The sequence below is a fragment of the Rhipicephalus sanguineus genome, chromosome 1 (assembly GCF_013339695.2).
Source record: "Rhipicephalus sanguineus isolate Rsan-2018 chromosome 1, BIME_Rsan_1.4, whole genome shotgun sequence".
NCBI lineage: Eukaryota > Metazoa > Arthropoda > Arachnida > Ixodida > Ixodidae > Rhipicephalus > Rhipicephalus sanguineus.
The window spans coordinates 212248656-212262557 of record NC_051176.1 but is presented as its reverse complement, the minus strand read 5'-3'; the positions used below and the strand labels follow the sequence as shown (position 1 = coordinate 212262557).

Genomic DNA, 13902 nt, shown 5'->3' with positions numbered 1-13902 from the left:
TCGTGGTTCAACTGAACAGCCTGCTAAGTTCGCGTCCGTTTTTTTTTTTCAGCATATATATCCTTTTCGTCACTTGAGCATCTAGCTATGTTCTTGGTGTACAGGTGGAGGAGCATTAGGATGCCATGTTTATAGTCTCCCTCGTCTGAGGCTCCGAGCTAATCATGTTTGACAGGTGGCTAGAAAACAGCAGAACGCGAAACGGCTAAGGCCAGACATTCCGTGAACTAGCGAAGCGATATTTTAGAACTTCTTTGTAACTGGTTGTAAAATGTTTACTCCGACTTAATGCAACAATTATTAACAAAATGACAGACGTTTCACCCCCAATGCAGGTGGCATCCTAAAAAAGAAAAAAAAAAAAAGTGCCGAGGTCAACCACTAGTCCACTAGTCACACATGTCCTTGTAAATGTCCAGTGGGGGGGCGCGGCTGTTTTTGCAAGCCGCGGCGAATGAACCACGATTCCAGGAGTTGCTTTTCCCCACCTTCGTTCACAAACCGGCGTCGTCGCATTGTTTAGGTCAAAGCTATGACATGTCACCCAGCAGTGCTCAACAAGCTCGGTCTTAGAACGCGTTGCATGGGTTGCTTTAGCGACATTCCGCTTGAGTTCTTTAGGCCTCGTTGATCATTTCCTGCCCGTTTCGCCGATCCTCGCATCGCACTTTTAGATACCGCCATGATCATCCGCAGGTGTGCAGTCTTAGGATTTCGTGAACACACGTTGTCATGTTCCAAGGTATAATAACGGGACTTAAAAACGGTTTGTATGCCCAGCGGACTGGAAGCTTTCCGAACAGTCTGACACACCTTAAACATATGGAGCAGACACAATGGACGTCGTAACCACTCGTGATGCACTCCCCGCTGCTCTTCGCATGCGCTTCTGGGTATAGTTAATAAACGTCTTGGGATATACTGTCGTCGTTCCAGTACATCAACCACGTTTTCCACTTCAAGTAAAAGGCGTTCAAAGTGATTGCTGGTGTTGGGCCCCCTTTTATGTTTCCTTCGCCTAGGGTTTTACGACGTGCAACCCTTATTAAATAAATTCTATAATTTGATTTGTGATCTATTATTTTATACAATAACGGAAAAGTAACGAAGTTACTTTTGCACAGTAACTGTAACTGTAACAAGTTACTTTCGGAAACTCTGTAACTGTAACTGTAACAGAGTTACTTTTTTGGCTTAGGTAACTGTAACACTGTTACTTTTTACTGGTAACGTGCCCATGACTGCTTGTGGCTTTTAAAAAGATTACGTTAACAAGAACACTAATATTTTGCATCCTGAATTTTGGAGCAGACATGATTTAATCATAATTATCAGCAGCAGCCTATTTTATGCCCACTGTAGGACAGAGGCCTCTCTGAATAATCTCCAATTTACCCAGTCTTCTGTGAGCCACTACCATTTTATTCCAGTGAACTTCTTAATTTTATCACCACACCCAACCCCCTGCCATCCCCAGCTGCATTTTCCATTCCTTGGTATACATGCCGTCGATCTAACTGACCACTGGTTATCTCTCCTGCCAAAGTCCACTTGTTTCCCTTATTATCGACTATAATATCAACATCTGTTTGTTCTTTGATCCACTATGCTGACTCTCTCTCTCTTAATGTTAAGCCTATCAATTTCCATTGCATTGCATGCTGTCTAGTTCTTGACCTGTCCATGCAACATACTATGCAAAGAGGAGCACACCCTATGAAACTTCTCGTTTTATTTCATTTCAATCTACCATTACTGTACCACTCTCTCCTGGCAAACTTACTTGAGCTCTGCTGACTGCAGAGATCTCCGGGGTGCACACGTTGAAGGACCTCACATGCTTGCCATACAAGGTGCATACAAGTGCTTGTAAAGATTGCCTTATTCATGAGCATGCCTAATGTGGCTATTTTCACTAAATTTCACTGATATTCACTCGAAGACATCAATCAGCGTTCCGAGTCTGCCGATGAACCGATTTCTTCCACCTCCTGACAAAATTTGTGATGTGCCATGTGCTCGACACAAGACACAGAATTTGTAAACAAAAAGTAAATTAAATAAGAAATTACAGAATACAAGTCCTGGCAAACTTACTTGAGCTGTGCTGACTACAGTGTTTCAGCTTAGCACATCTTCAAACTGTGCAAAGTTTGGAAGATAAAGTTTAGAACCAGTTTAGTATCGCAAACTGGTTTGTGATCTGTTACAGATATTCATTTCTCTGAGGACAGACTTTTGGGCTAGTTGGTTCGTTACGTTCATTGAAGCCATAGCGCTGATAAGACAGGGACCACAGAAAGAGGACAGGACGTGCGCTACTCACAACTGAATCTTTATTTCGGAAACATGTTGTACTTATACAGCATTGAAAAGACAGCAATCGTCACCACAAAACCGTATCACAAGCGCAAGCCTGCATCATCCAGATACGCGATTTCCTTAGCACTGAGAACAATCGAGGGCGCACTCTAGCAATCAACCATGCCTCGACAATTTCCCGCGTATCTTTATCAAAGTTCCTATGCAGAACTACGCACTCATTGAACACAGGTCGGCAGCCGCAGTCATTACAATGCACTGATACATGCCCGTCGCGGTAACAGTTAAGCTTCTGTTTGTGCTCTCTGAGCCTATCATTTAGGCATCTGCCCGTCTGCCCGATATATACCTTGCCGCACGAAAACGGAAATCTATAAACAACACTCTGAGCACAGGCCACGAACGGGCACTGGTGCTTCTTCGCGCATCCTCGGCGTTTCTTGTGGAAGGGGTCAGAACCCTTACAAAGGCTCACTAATTTCTGTGGAGCTGAAAACAACACATCTACTTCCGCTTTGCTGGCCACCTTCTTAAGGTTGTGGGATAGCCCATGCATATATGGCACAGAAACGTACTTCCGCCTGTCTTGATTGCGCCTGCTCGAGCTTGCCGGTTCTTTTAGCTTTCTTAACGCCTTCTCTGCCACTGACAGGAGCACGTGAGCAGGATAGCCTGCATCCAGCAGCCGCTCTTTTTGTTTGCAGAAGCTGAACTGCATTCGGTGGGGGCAAGACTTGCGTAATGCATTAACGAAACAAAGGTTAGCAATAGCACGCTTCACTAATTTTGAATGTGCTGAAGTGTGCGGAAGTAGCTTTTTATTCTCGCGAGGGTGACATTCCCAACAACAATGGCTGCTGGTCAAAGTTAGTTGAATGTCTAAAAACTGTATGACATTATCGACAGGAACTTCATGCGTAATAACTAGCTCGTCAAGCACTGGATGATGCAGGCTTGCGCTTGTGATACGGTTTTGTGGTGACGATTGCTGTCTTTTCAATGCTGTATAAGTACAACATGTTTCCGAAATAAAGATTCAGTTGTGAGTAGCGCACGTCCTGTCCTCTTTCTGTGGTCCCTGTCTTATCAGCGCTATGGCTTCAATGAACATTTCTCTGAACTGGAACTGAACAGAAGTGATACAGAGAGTGTTAAAACCGAACGAAACCAATGATTATTTCGATTGAACACCATGCCACCAATAACCTTTACTTGAATGAGCTAAGAATTTCCACAATGTGTTTTATTAAAAAGCTACAATGATATCAAATTTCATTCATATAAATTAGCACAAATAGATAATAGATAATGCAGGCATCCAAGAATTCAACTTGCCACTTAAAACTTAAAAAGTGACGCATGCTGCCTCAGTGTGTTGCATTTTCTGTGACGCTGCAGCACTAGTAAGCCAGCCAGAATTTGTTCAGGCAGCATGAAATGACAACATCGATCAAAGCAGGGCTGAATTTATTTGTTTATGCAAATGTACAAGCACCCTTGCGGTTTGGTCAACAATTCACAGATATCATAACAGAAAGGAAGATGAGGATATAAATGGATAGCTACTGACGCCATATGTCTACCGTCACATGCTGTGGCAAACTGGTAGCCTTAAGGCACTGAATAGTTTCATTTAGATACACAATGTGGAATGAATGTCAAGGCACTAAATTTGCTCTGACCAGCTTCTTCCACTCATCTGCTCCCTTCAGGAAAGAGCTGCAACCAACCAGTGCTGGGCACAACTCCTTTGCACAGCTGTTGGTTGTACACGAAACTTTCAATGCATGATCGTTCAGGCACAAGCCAGATGCTGTTATGAAGAGTATTTGCACCTTATCACAAAAAATTAAAGGCCAGATTGTGGCTGGCCTGTACTTCTTTGCAATAGGGCGTACAATACTGGAAATGTATCTCACAGTAAAGTGCCTTCAAGGGGTGTGATATATGGAGCACACTTTTACGCATGTTGGCTGTAGGGAAGGGAAACATACAAAAGCAACCCTTGCCTTTTGCAGTCATCGGAGACATGTGGAGGGATGGTGTACTTGCAGTCCATTATCATTGTGAGAGTCTCGCTGTCATTAGCTTCTTGAAAAGGGGCATGGCCACAAACCAGCATGTAGAGAATAACTCCCAGGCTCCAGACATCTGTCACAAAAATGCACGACCATTGTGAGCACATTACAGTTGCCCACTAGCTAAACACTACAAGGAAATTATCTACGTAAATTTGGAAGTGAAAACGTGCAAATGTTCAAGTGCACAATGTACACATCTTTCAGACGTGAATCGGCGTTATGCATGGTTGAAAAATGAGATTAAATATTTTACAAACCACGACACAGTCCAGTATGTAAAGAGAGGTCACGCAGTTCGGATACGTGCATTACGCGAAGCATCGGTGCCTATTGGAAGCAACATAGTACGTTGATTGAATAGAAACTGCGAAGCGAACAGGGTCGACCGCCAAGGAAAGGCCGTTCTTACCGACTTTGGGCGCGTCGTACGAATCGCCCAAGAGGATTTCGGGAGCCGAGTAAGCCAAGGAGCCGCAAGAAGTCTCGAGTTTCTGGCCAGGACAAAACTTGTTGCTAAAGCCAAAGTCCGTGAGCTTGACCATTTCGAGTTTCTCAAAGAAGACCACATTTTCCGGCTTGAGGTCGCGGTGCACGACGTGCAGCTTGTGGCAGTACCAAATGGCGTGCACGATTTGGCGAAAGTACTTGCGTGCGGCTTGCTCGCTGACGCCCCGATCGTGCTTCATGATGTAATCGTACATGTCTCCCCCATCGCCGTATTCCAGCACAAGGTAGAGTTTCGTCTGTGTGTCGATGACTTCGTACAGCCGCACAACATTCGGATGCTGCACTAGTTTCATGCAGCGCACCTCCTGGAACAAGTGGGCCCTTGAAACGTCGTCCAGCTTCGTCTTGTCGATCACCTTCACGGCCACTTGCTCCCCCGTGAAGACGTGCCGAGCGAGCTTCACTACCGCAAAATGGCCCCGGCCGAGCGTGTCGCCAAGATCGTAGAGACCCGCAATCTTCGGGTCATACTGCTGCTGATGCTTAGGCCTGTTCATTCTTTGGCCCGCTGCCGCTCCCACCGGGAGCCCCGCTGTGCCGCAGATTAAACGTGTCGTCCACAGGCGAAGACGCCTTCGCAGGAAGAAATAAAGAAAAAAAAAACTGTAAGTGGTTACTGGACCGACCAGCAGTCAACAGACGTAGCGGCGCCTACTGCGCAGACGTTTGCGCACACCGTGCTCTCGTGGTTTTAGTTTTTTTATAGTTGCTTCATCCTTTACCTCCTGCAGCGATCATAACGTTCCACCGTTTTTCGCGACGTTGTCGTGTTGCCGCTTATGTATTGCAGCGTTGCAACCTTAAAAAAAGATTTAGCTTTCAGAATAACTCCATATCTTGCCTTCCGTATAACTATTGCGAATGTGCTGACAGCTGACAAGAGCAAACCAAAGTGTGATGCAAAATCAGCAGGCGACGCATGAAAATAAAGGATTCACGCAAAAATAAATTTTGTCCCGCACAAGTGACCGTGGTGTGCATCGCGGACATTTCACGGAGAAAACAACGTAACATTTCACATTCACGTCGGTTATGCAGCCCATAGAGTTTATGATGCAGCCAATGCTGCCTAGTTTCAGCCTATGGTCTATGGTTTTAGCGGTTTTAGTGGTTTCAGCAGTTTCAGCCACAATTTTTTTTCCTTTTTTTTTTTTTCAGGAAAGCTCGTTACCAAAATAGATGAAATGACCTCCTAAAATTTTGCTCTCAATAGTACCTAAATACGCAGCTAATTCAAGTGCAAATTAATTTGCACCAGTCACCCAGAGCAACAAAACAATCATTTGTCCGAGAAATTGGATTTCTTCGTCCATTTGTCCATTCTCTCTGCACGCGCGACTTGCGATTCCTAAGGTGAGGAAACGAGGCGTCAATGTCTTCAACGGCACTTTTGGGCTTTTTGTGTAGGATGCCAAACAGTGAAAATTTATGGCTTTACGATGGCATCACGATGTCATTTGCATCCTGTTTCTAGCGCCGCCTGGCGGCCACATCTACTTGACCACTTTTCGTTCGTGCCTGGTCAGCCTAGGGGAGCATGCGTGCGAACGAGATTTGTGTTCGGTCGCTTGCTGCGTGCATGCTGTAGGAAGGTGATCTCTTGAAGATGAATTCGCACGAAAGTTCTATTGACCCGAATGAGGCCACAAGGCTGCTGAAGGATATTCTTCACGTGGGGAAAACGCCATCTGTTTCCTGTAAGTCATGATCATTCGGGGCTAGGCTTAAGCTTATTTTGACAACTAACGTTCCTAAAGCTGTTCCTAGACTTCGCGCTTCTCTGAGCTCCTACGCTGCGATGCACTCTTAAAATATTCTGAAGAAGAAAATGTTCAGATATGTTGCCTTTGCATTTGGATAAGGGCCGGTGCGTTAACGCGAGTCGAATTAAACGCGTGTTTCTGGAGTTGCGTTCTCTACGTCGTCTTTGTTTAGCCGGTTATTCCGGCGCGCACGCGCGCTATTTGTACCATGAAGGAAAACCGGGATCAGTTTCTTTCAGTGACATGTATTCCTTCACGTGAGTAATATATTAGAATTTTTCGAGCACTTTGATGTGTAAGTAACTGCAAAACTTGACAGATTAATCTCTTGATCGTTTAAAAGTCGGCTGAGGTCTGGAGGTTGACAGGCCAGATTGTCTTCGGAGACTTGGTTTAGCTGCTAGCTCGACAGCACTTAGGACCACGCTATTTTATTTTGGTCGCTCAGTGCTGGAAAGTCAAGATTGTATTCTGGGGTTGACAATGTTCCTAAACCTATTCCACGTGCGGTCGAGTTCCAAGAGACTACCCCTTTGGTCTATATTGCTTTATCGTGGCGTATTAAACAGACGTCGGTTATTTGCTTTTACATTCGTGTAAAGGCAAGTGAAATACTACTGATGAATACGGCACGTGTTTTCGGAGGTTGTGTTGATTGCGTCGTCTTTGTTTAGACGGTTGATATTCCGGTGCGCACGCGCGAGATTTGTTCCATGCAGGAAAACTGGAATGTTCCTTTCAATGGCAAGTGTCGTTCTTGTCTAAAATACTGTTTTCTTCTATTTTATTATTCGAACACACTGATTTGTAACTTGACTCGACGGAGCAATCTTGATCACTCAATTCTCGGTGCTTTGGAAGTGGGTACGTCAGATGGTCTTTCGAGATTTATTTTAGCTGCAAGGTATGTCTAAGCAGCGTCCAGGGTCGGTACTTTGTTGATATGTCTTTTCCGATGCTAAATAACGCGTTTTCGCGCTTGGCTAAGTGGTCAATGCGACGGTTTCTGTACGTGCGACCGCGCTGTTCTAAAAGGCTTCTCTGTTCGATTCGTCAGCACGAGTCCACAGCAGCGCATGCAGTGTCACAGTAAGGCCCTCCGGAAGACGAATATACGTTCGTGTTAAGCTTCCTTCCTTCCTGGCGTTGTCTAGTGTGTGCTCATATCGTATTGGAAGGGCCAATTCTCGTCAAAATCAGAGCTGGCTTGCCGTGGTTAGAATTGACGTATAGTTACGGTATTGGCGCATAAGCTGGTGATACTGAAAGTACTTCATTCGATATTGTGAAGAGGTTATAGGAAACTGCTTTTAATTCGATTTCAGCCACATTTTTCATAAACCATAAAACACGCTTGAAAACCACATTTGAATACTGAGTTCCCAGTACTTACATTCGGTGCCAAATGTGTGTGTGTGTGTTTAAAGGGACGCTAAAGACATATATAAAGTCCACGTGGATTGTGCGTGCCAAAGAAATACTTAGTTTGAAAGAAAATCGCATTTTAGTGGTCTGCATACTGTTAGCGTAATTGAAACCCCCACCTCCGAGAATGGCTTTCTGATGTTGAATTCGCCATGTACACCCTTCCTTTACTGCCCGATAGCTGGTGCAGCGGAACAAGGAGCCTTAGTGGAGCACAGCTTGGCAAAAACAGAACTTGCGTCATTCTCATGGGTAACAGTCAAGGAGTCTTCCTTGTGTGAATTTGACTGAAATGCTCAAATTGCATATTCCATCTTGTAATGCACTGAAATGTTCTTTTTTGTCATGGGTAGTCCCACTGGTGGCGCGATTCGTGGCCTACATTTGCCTTGATTTCTCGATTACCAAAGCGCTGCTGCATATATATAATGTTGAATTTAGATGTTCTTAAAGGGACCCTGAAACGGTTTTTTGGAGTTTTGTCAGTGTTTAGACAGGAGCATCACCAAATCATTCGCACCAGAAATTAAGCGACGCACTGTATACCAAGGCCGCTATGGAATTTATATCTATACCCTCCTCCTCACCACTGCCTTGCACCCTCAACTCACAGACACCCTGACATCGTCGGCGATTGCAGCGCTCTCATGAGCGCACTCGAAGGTTTGAGCTTCGCCCAGTCATGGCCTCAGATATTGTGCGCCGACGGGTTGCGCGCAATCTCGGAGGCCCAACAAAGACGAAGCTCGCGGAGTGGTTGATATCTGCTCCGACAGATGCCGCCACACTACCAGCAGATCTTATTTTATTCTCCTGTACGGCGACAATCTGCAAAAGCATGCGGACAAACAAAACTAATTCGAGAACGATCACCGATAAGCGTAAACTCGGGCAATGTAGTTGTGTCTTCAGGGGTGAAGTTACAGCCACAAAGACGTGGATCGTGGCGTTGAACGGATAGCGAGAGCGCGACGCTCATTGCAGCGACGAGCTGAAGGGATTCCGCTCGCCAGATGCCTCACGAACATTGCACGATGTCGCAGCTTTGCAAGTCACCAATTGCTAGATATGTGGTAAACAACACGGCTAGGGCAATTAGTTATGTCCAAGAAAAGAAACCTCAAGATAAACACTGTCACTCAGCTCACGTCAACACGGAGTACGTTGTAACACAGGCAGACGACGCTCGCTGCCCACAGGAGGTTCAGTGACGTGTACTGGACATATCCAATCAGATCAGCCGCCTGCGTGACGTCGCGCTTCCAATACGACGCGCACTGGAAGTGGCCGGTTTGAAAACGCGTTTGGCTGAGCCGCTGTGATCGGTGGCGATTCGCAGCTTTAAAGCCTTGTAATAAATTACACAGTTTACGCACAGAGCTTAAATAGGTCTGTAAATGATCCTTAGGACTTGCTCTACCGGCTCAATGTGTTCGTACAAAATCGTCAAAACCGTTTCAGGGTCCCTTTAAGCACTGACCTTTCACTCTGATACAAAATGTTATTTTCCTTTAGTGCCCCTTTAATTAATTTGAAGGTAATTTACAAAAGCTTGGCAGCTTCCATTGTTTCTGCTGGGGTTCAGACTTTGCCAGGGAATATTCCCTGATGGCCTCACCCCAGCTGAATCGGAAGTTGATTTAATGTTTTCATATGGCCTCACATATTGCCTGACAAAGGCCTGACCTTGGCTGAAACATTTTTGTATGTTTGTCTCTTCATGTTGACTGTGTATTGACTAGTAGGTATGCAGATGTTCACTTGATTTTTACTAATATAATGTGGCAGCATTTCTTCCAGTAGTATGGTCATATTTTATTGTCTGGTGACTTGGTGCTCTGAAGAAATCATCTGCAGCTTCTTTGCTGCTGGACATCACACTGACAATACCAGCAATGCAGAAAGTGCAGAAATTGGACCTGAATTTGCCTTTACATTTTGGAATGAATCTATTTGGGCAGAAGTGTCACGCTGATTGAACAGACCGCTTTTTTACCATTATGCCTTTTTCTGAATCACATATTTACTGTGCTGTGATTAGTATTTACTGGCTAACAGGAGAGACATGCAATCAAAGTTGACTGGATTTGTAAAACAACTTGAAAAACACGTGCTTCTGTGTGTGGAAACAGTTGTCATAATAGCCATTCGTGTGTAGAACACAATTTTCCTTGCCTTTTGTCTTAACACTTCTTTATAGTAAGGTTAATGCTTTTCTTAAAATAACTTTTATTGTTTGGAAGTTTTCTTGTTACTTGATTTTTGTGTGTGTGTGCTGCATATTACTTGCATGATCACTGCAGAGACATTCTCTCTGCCTGTGGAACGCAACCGTTCAACACATCAACAGTCGTGTTGGACGTAGAATAGATGTAGTTTTATAGCAAATAAATTCTGTCTGCTTGATGTGGTATTGCGCTGCCATCTGCTAGCCCCATGGTTAGCTCAGACAGTAGACTGCCCAACTTTGAAGTGCATTAATCCCATGATTAACCGGTAAAACAAGACATGTTTCTTCAGCCATCTTGCTTTGTGAAAATTCATATACATTTCCTTCGCATCTTTGTGGTTACTTTAGGATGGATGCCAGCCTTTCCTTTTGTAAAATTTGGCCTTTTGGCATTATTGCGACTGCTACATTGGTGCAAAGAAATAATCCTGCTTATGCACTCAGCAATTTTTGACGAAGGTGTGGTCATGTCAGGAGTGTGCACCCATTGGCGCATGCTTGTGTGCATCCGTCTTTGAGGAGGAAATGGCCCAACCTTCTTAACCCTTTGTAGGTTTCCCTATATTTTTGATGCCATGTGATATAAAAACTGGCTGGGGTATATAGATATAAACTACAAAAAAAATAGTATAAAACAAATTTCATCAAAATCAAGCTAGTCATGAGAGTGTTTTCAAAAAGGGGGAAAGCATTGTTCCACTGTCTCACGAAGGCACCATCTCGTGATTTCATCAACGGGTATTTGGGATGGAAACAGCCGAAGCAAGTGGCACATGGTATCCGTTCTCAAGTTGTGCTGAGGAAAGTTGTCCGGACCTCATTTCCAGCAGTAGAACACTGCCTGCACCTGCGCCTCTTGTGAGCCTTCATAGCGCTGTGGTGTGTTTGTAGGAATAAAGATTACTTCACCGCATGCATCAGTCATTTTTTTCTCCATTTGGCTGTTGAAATTGACGAGTATGGCTTTTGTCTCTGAATATGTGCCTGCTTTTCAGGAGGTATGATATCAAGAAAAATATTTCCACACACCAATAACCACAAATACGCTGACGAATGAGCGTGGCAGTATCGCAGGGATTCCGGTTTGATGCATTTATCGGCCAAGTTATTTCGCAAATTTATAAAAACACGTGATGACTGGAAGCTAAAATAGCCTCTCTGAAAAACCAGGAAAAGATGAAATTATCCGGCATTTTGAATGGCAGGTTATTTCTATCTGAAGAATAGGAAAATTCAGAAGCTACCTAAAAAAATTGATCGAAATTCAATGCCATTGTAACACTGATTTGCCCCTCGAAAGCGTGGTAAAAGAATTTTCCTTGATATTACGCAAACTTGGGTAAGATATGAGTGACTTTGCATTGCACTAATTGCAACGGGTGATGTGGCAGAAAATTATTTCTGCAGACTGAAAAGTGGGACGTATGTGTCCCGCTGTCGCACAAAGGGTCAAGTTGTACTTGGCTATAGTTTTGCAAGGTTAATTTTTTCTTCTATTGCAGGCAAGTTTTTTAATGTAAACACCAATTGCTGTTACCGAGTGATATATTGAATATGCATTTAGAATAGTCAGATGTGAAGCAGCCTTTCTCATTAATAACGCAAAACAATCTTCTTATCTCATTGCTGTAAAAAAAAAAAGGAAGTTTCAGCCGTTACAGTGCACCAATGTTTTGAGTTTGAATTATGAATTGCCTACATGTGTCCCACAACAAGCTGGCAAAACATGAGTGCACTTGGTGTGTTAGAGTTAGAAATTTTTAATTTTGCACGTGAAGTGTGCAGTAATGCTGCAACAATAAGTGGTGACAAAATGAACTGACACATCCCAATAAGACTCCCTCGGGTAACATGAGCCAGCCTTGATTGCCACGCTTTTGTCTACTGCAAAAGCATGGCATTCAAGTGCTAGAAAATGTGGTTGCGATGCAGTGTTTTTATATATATATATATATAGTGCAAGTGAATTGATTGCAGGCACAGTTTAATCGAGTGCTCATGCTATGCCATCAGGTACCAGGACATGAGGAGAAATACGTCCAGTGAGGTATTACAAGGTTTCTAGAGCAGGCGACAGAGCGATGGCTTGTCATTTCCATATGTCATACAGTGCATGCCAAAATGGCAGTTCCCGTTCAGATGTGTGCTCGTAGGCCAGTTTTTATGCAGCTAAGTATGTTAATCCCTCTGCTCTCAATTATAATGATTTGGTAAGACTGTGCCATGGTCCTCTTAAGCATGTTTTATAAAAACTGAAGATTGAACATAAGGAACAACTAGGTAGTTTGAATCCTCTCGATCTTTATATACTTTTTGTTCCTTTGAGTTTGAGGAGTACAAAGTACATGTCGCCAAAATTCATGTTCACACAATTTGGTTTAGCCAGAGAAGTGTTGGTACTTTGTGCCATGTAGTGTGCTCTTCTGATATGTACTTTATGTGTGTTATCTTGGAAATTACTTCTGTAATATTGTGTTATGTTTTCATGTTTTATTGGGCACATGTGACAAGGTTACATGTTCATGAATGATCGAAAAAAAAAAAATGAGCACTTGTGAATAGTGGCAATTCAATTTGAGAAGAGAATAGAATTGGACTGTTGACCTACTTAGTGTAAGTAAACCATGGTAGGCACCTGTGGTGACGTCTCAGTGCATAGGCTCTGCCCAGCGCTTGTCAACACCCTCTGTGGTCATGTGAAAACTGGTACAGCAGCTGCAAAAGCTGGGTGCGAGCACCACACTTCTCGGTGCCTCCAGCATGTTTGCAATGGGCGGCCGCAACAGAAGTAGTTGTGGTGGCGTTAAAGGGACACTAAAGAGAAACAATGAATTGGTTTAGATTGATAAAGTGTGCTCAGAGAACTCTTGTGTAGTTTATTTCACCTCCGTAGGTTTATTATTAGAGGAGAAAACCAAGTTAAAATTTTCATTTTTAAATTTTGCGCCGAACTTTGTAATTCCTGACGTAAAAGACTTCAAAGAGCATTTAACGTATTTTAGCGCCAATGACGAAATTTTCACATACTCGTTATATCAAGTCTCTGGCCCCCTCAGAGGACAATGTACTTCGATTTAACCTATTAGGAACTACGTAGGCCCAGGCAGGTGCTGTCAAAAATATGTAATGTCACGGCAAATGGTGCGGGAATTTCAAGGTGGCGTCGCCACCTGTATTTTCTTTTTGTGCGTTTTCTCGCTTATTAAGCGTCTTCTTGCAGCAAGCGTGGTGTTTTTGGTATAGTGGAAGACTACTTTACTAATGCGAGAAAAATTGTTTTGCTCTTTAGTGTCCCTTTAAGAAGGGCTCTGAAAATTAACGTATAAAAACTATATGGACGTGCCACTCTAACTCTGAGAACCTTATCCAAACACCAGGCACCTTAACACCATGAATGTTACTCATTTGTGAAATATCATTGATGTTGCTGTAGTTTAGGTCACACGTGTGTGTTTTAATTTTCTAACTAATCCGGGAATGACCCACCTAGCCCAGCAAAACGCTCTTAAAGGGGTCCTGAACTAGAGCACTGCACGGGCCCGGGCCGGCCCGAAAGCCCGGGCCCGCGGGCCGG

General features: G+C 43.8%; 3 protein-coding genes across 3 annotated transcripts in view; 1 reads left to right on the top strand and 2 right to left on the bottom strand.

Annotated features, from left to right (window-relative positions):
* The window catches only part of LOC119406866 (SNF-related serine/threonine-protein kinase), a 30266-nt gene extending 24617 nt beyond the window's left edge, over positions 1 to 5649 (bottom strand). Inside the window, exons 1-2 of the mRNA XM_037673627.2 lie at positions 4813 to 5649; positions 4332 to 4473 (exon numbers count right to left, since the gene is read on the bottom strand). Coding sequence (XP_037529555.1) covers positions 4332 to 4473; positions 4813 to 5407 — 737 coding nt within the window. The 5' untranslated portion in view covers positions 5408 to 5649. The remainder of the gene's footprint in view (positions 1 to 4331; positions 4474 to 4812) is intronic.
* The window catches only part of LOC119406972 (small nuclear ribonucleoprotein-associated protein B), a 373302-nt gene that overhangs the window by 252718 nt on the left and 106682 nt on the right, over positions 1 to 13902 (bottom strand). The gene's annotated exons all lie outside the window — the stretch shown is intronic.
* LOC119406858 (enhancer of mRNA-decapping protein 4) overlaps positions 6416 to 13902 on the top strand; it is a 202582-nt gene continuing 195095 nt past the window's right edge. The window contains exon 1 of the mRNA XM_037673612.2: positions 6416 to 6607. Coding sequence (XP_037529540.1) covers positions 6517 to 6607 — 91 coding nt within the window. The 5' untranslated portion in view covers positions 6416 to 6516. The remainder of the gene's footprint in view (positions 6608 to 13902) is intronic.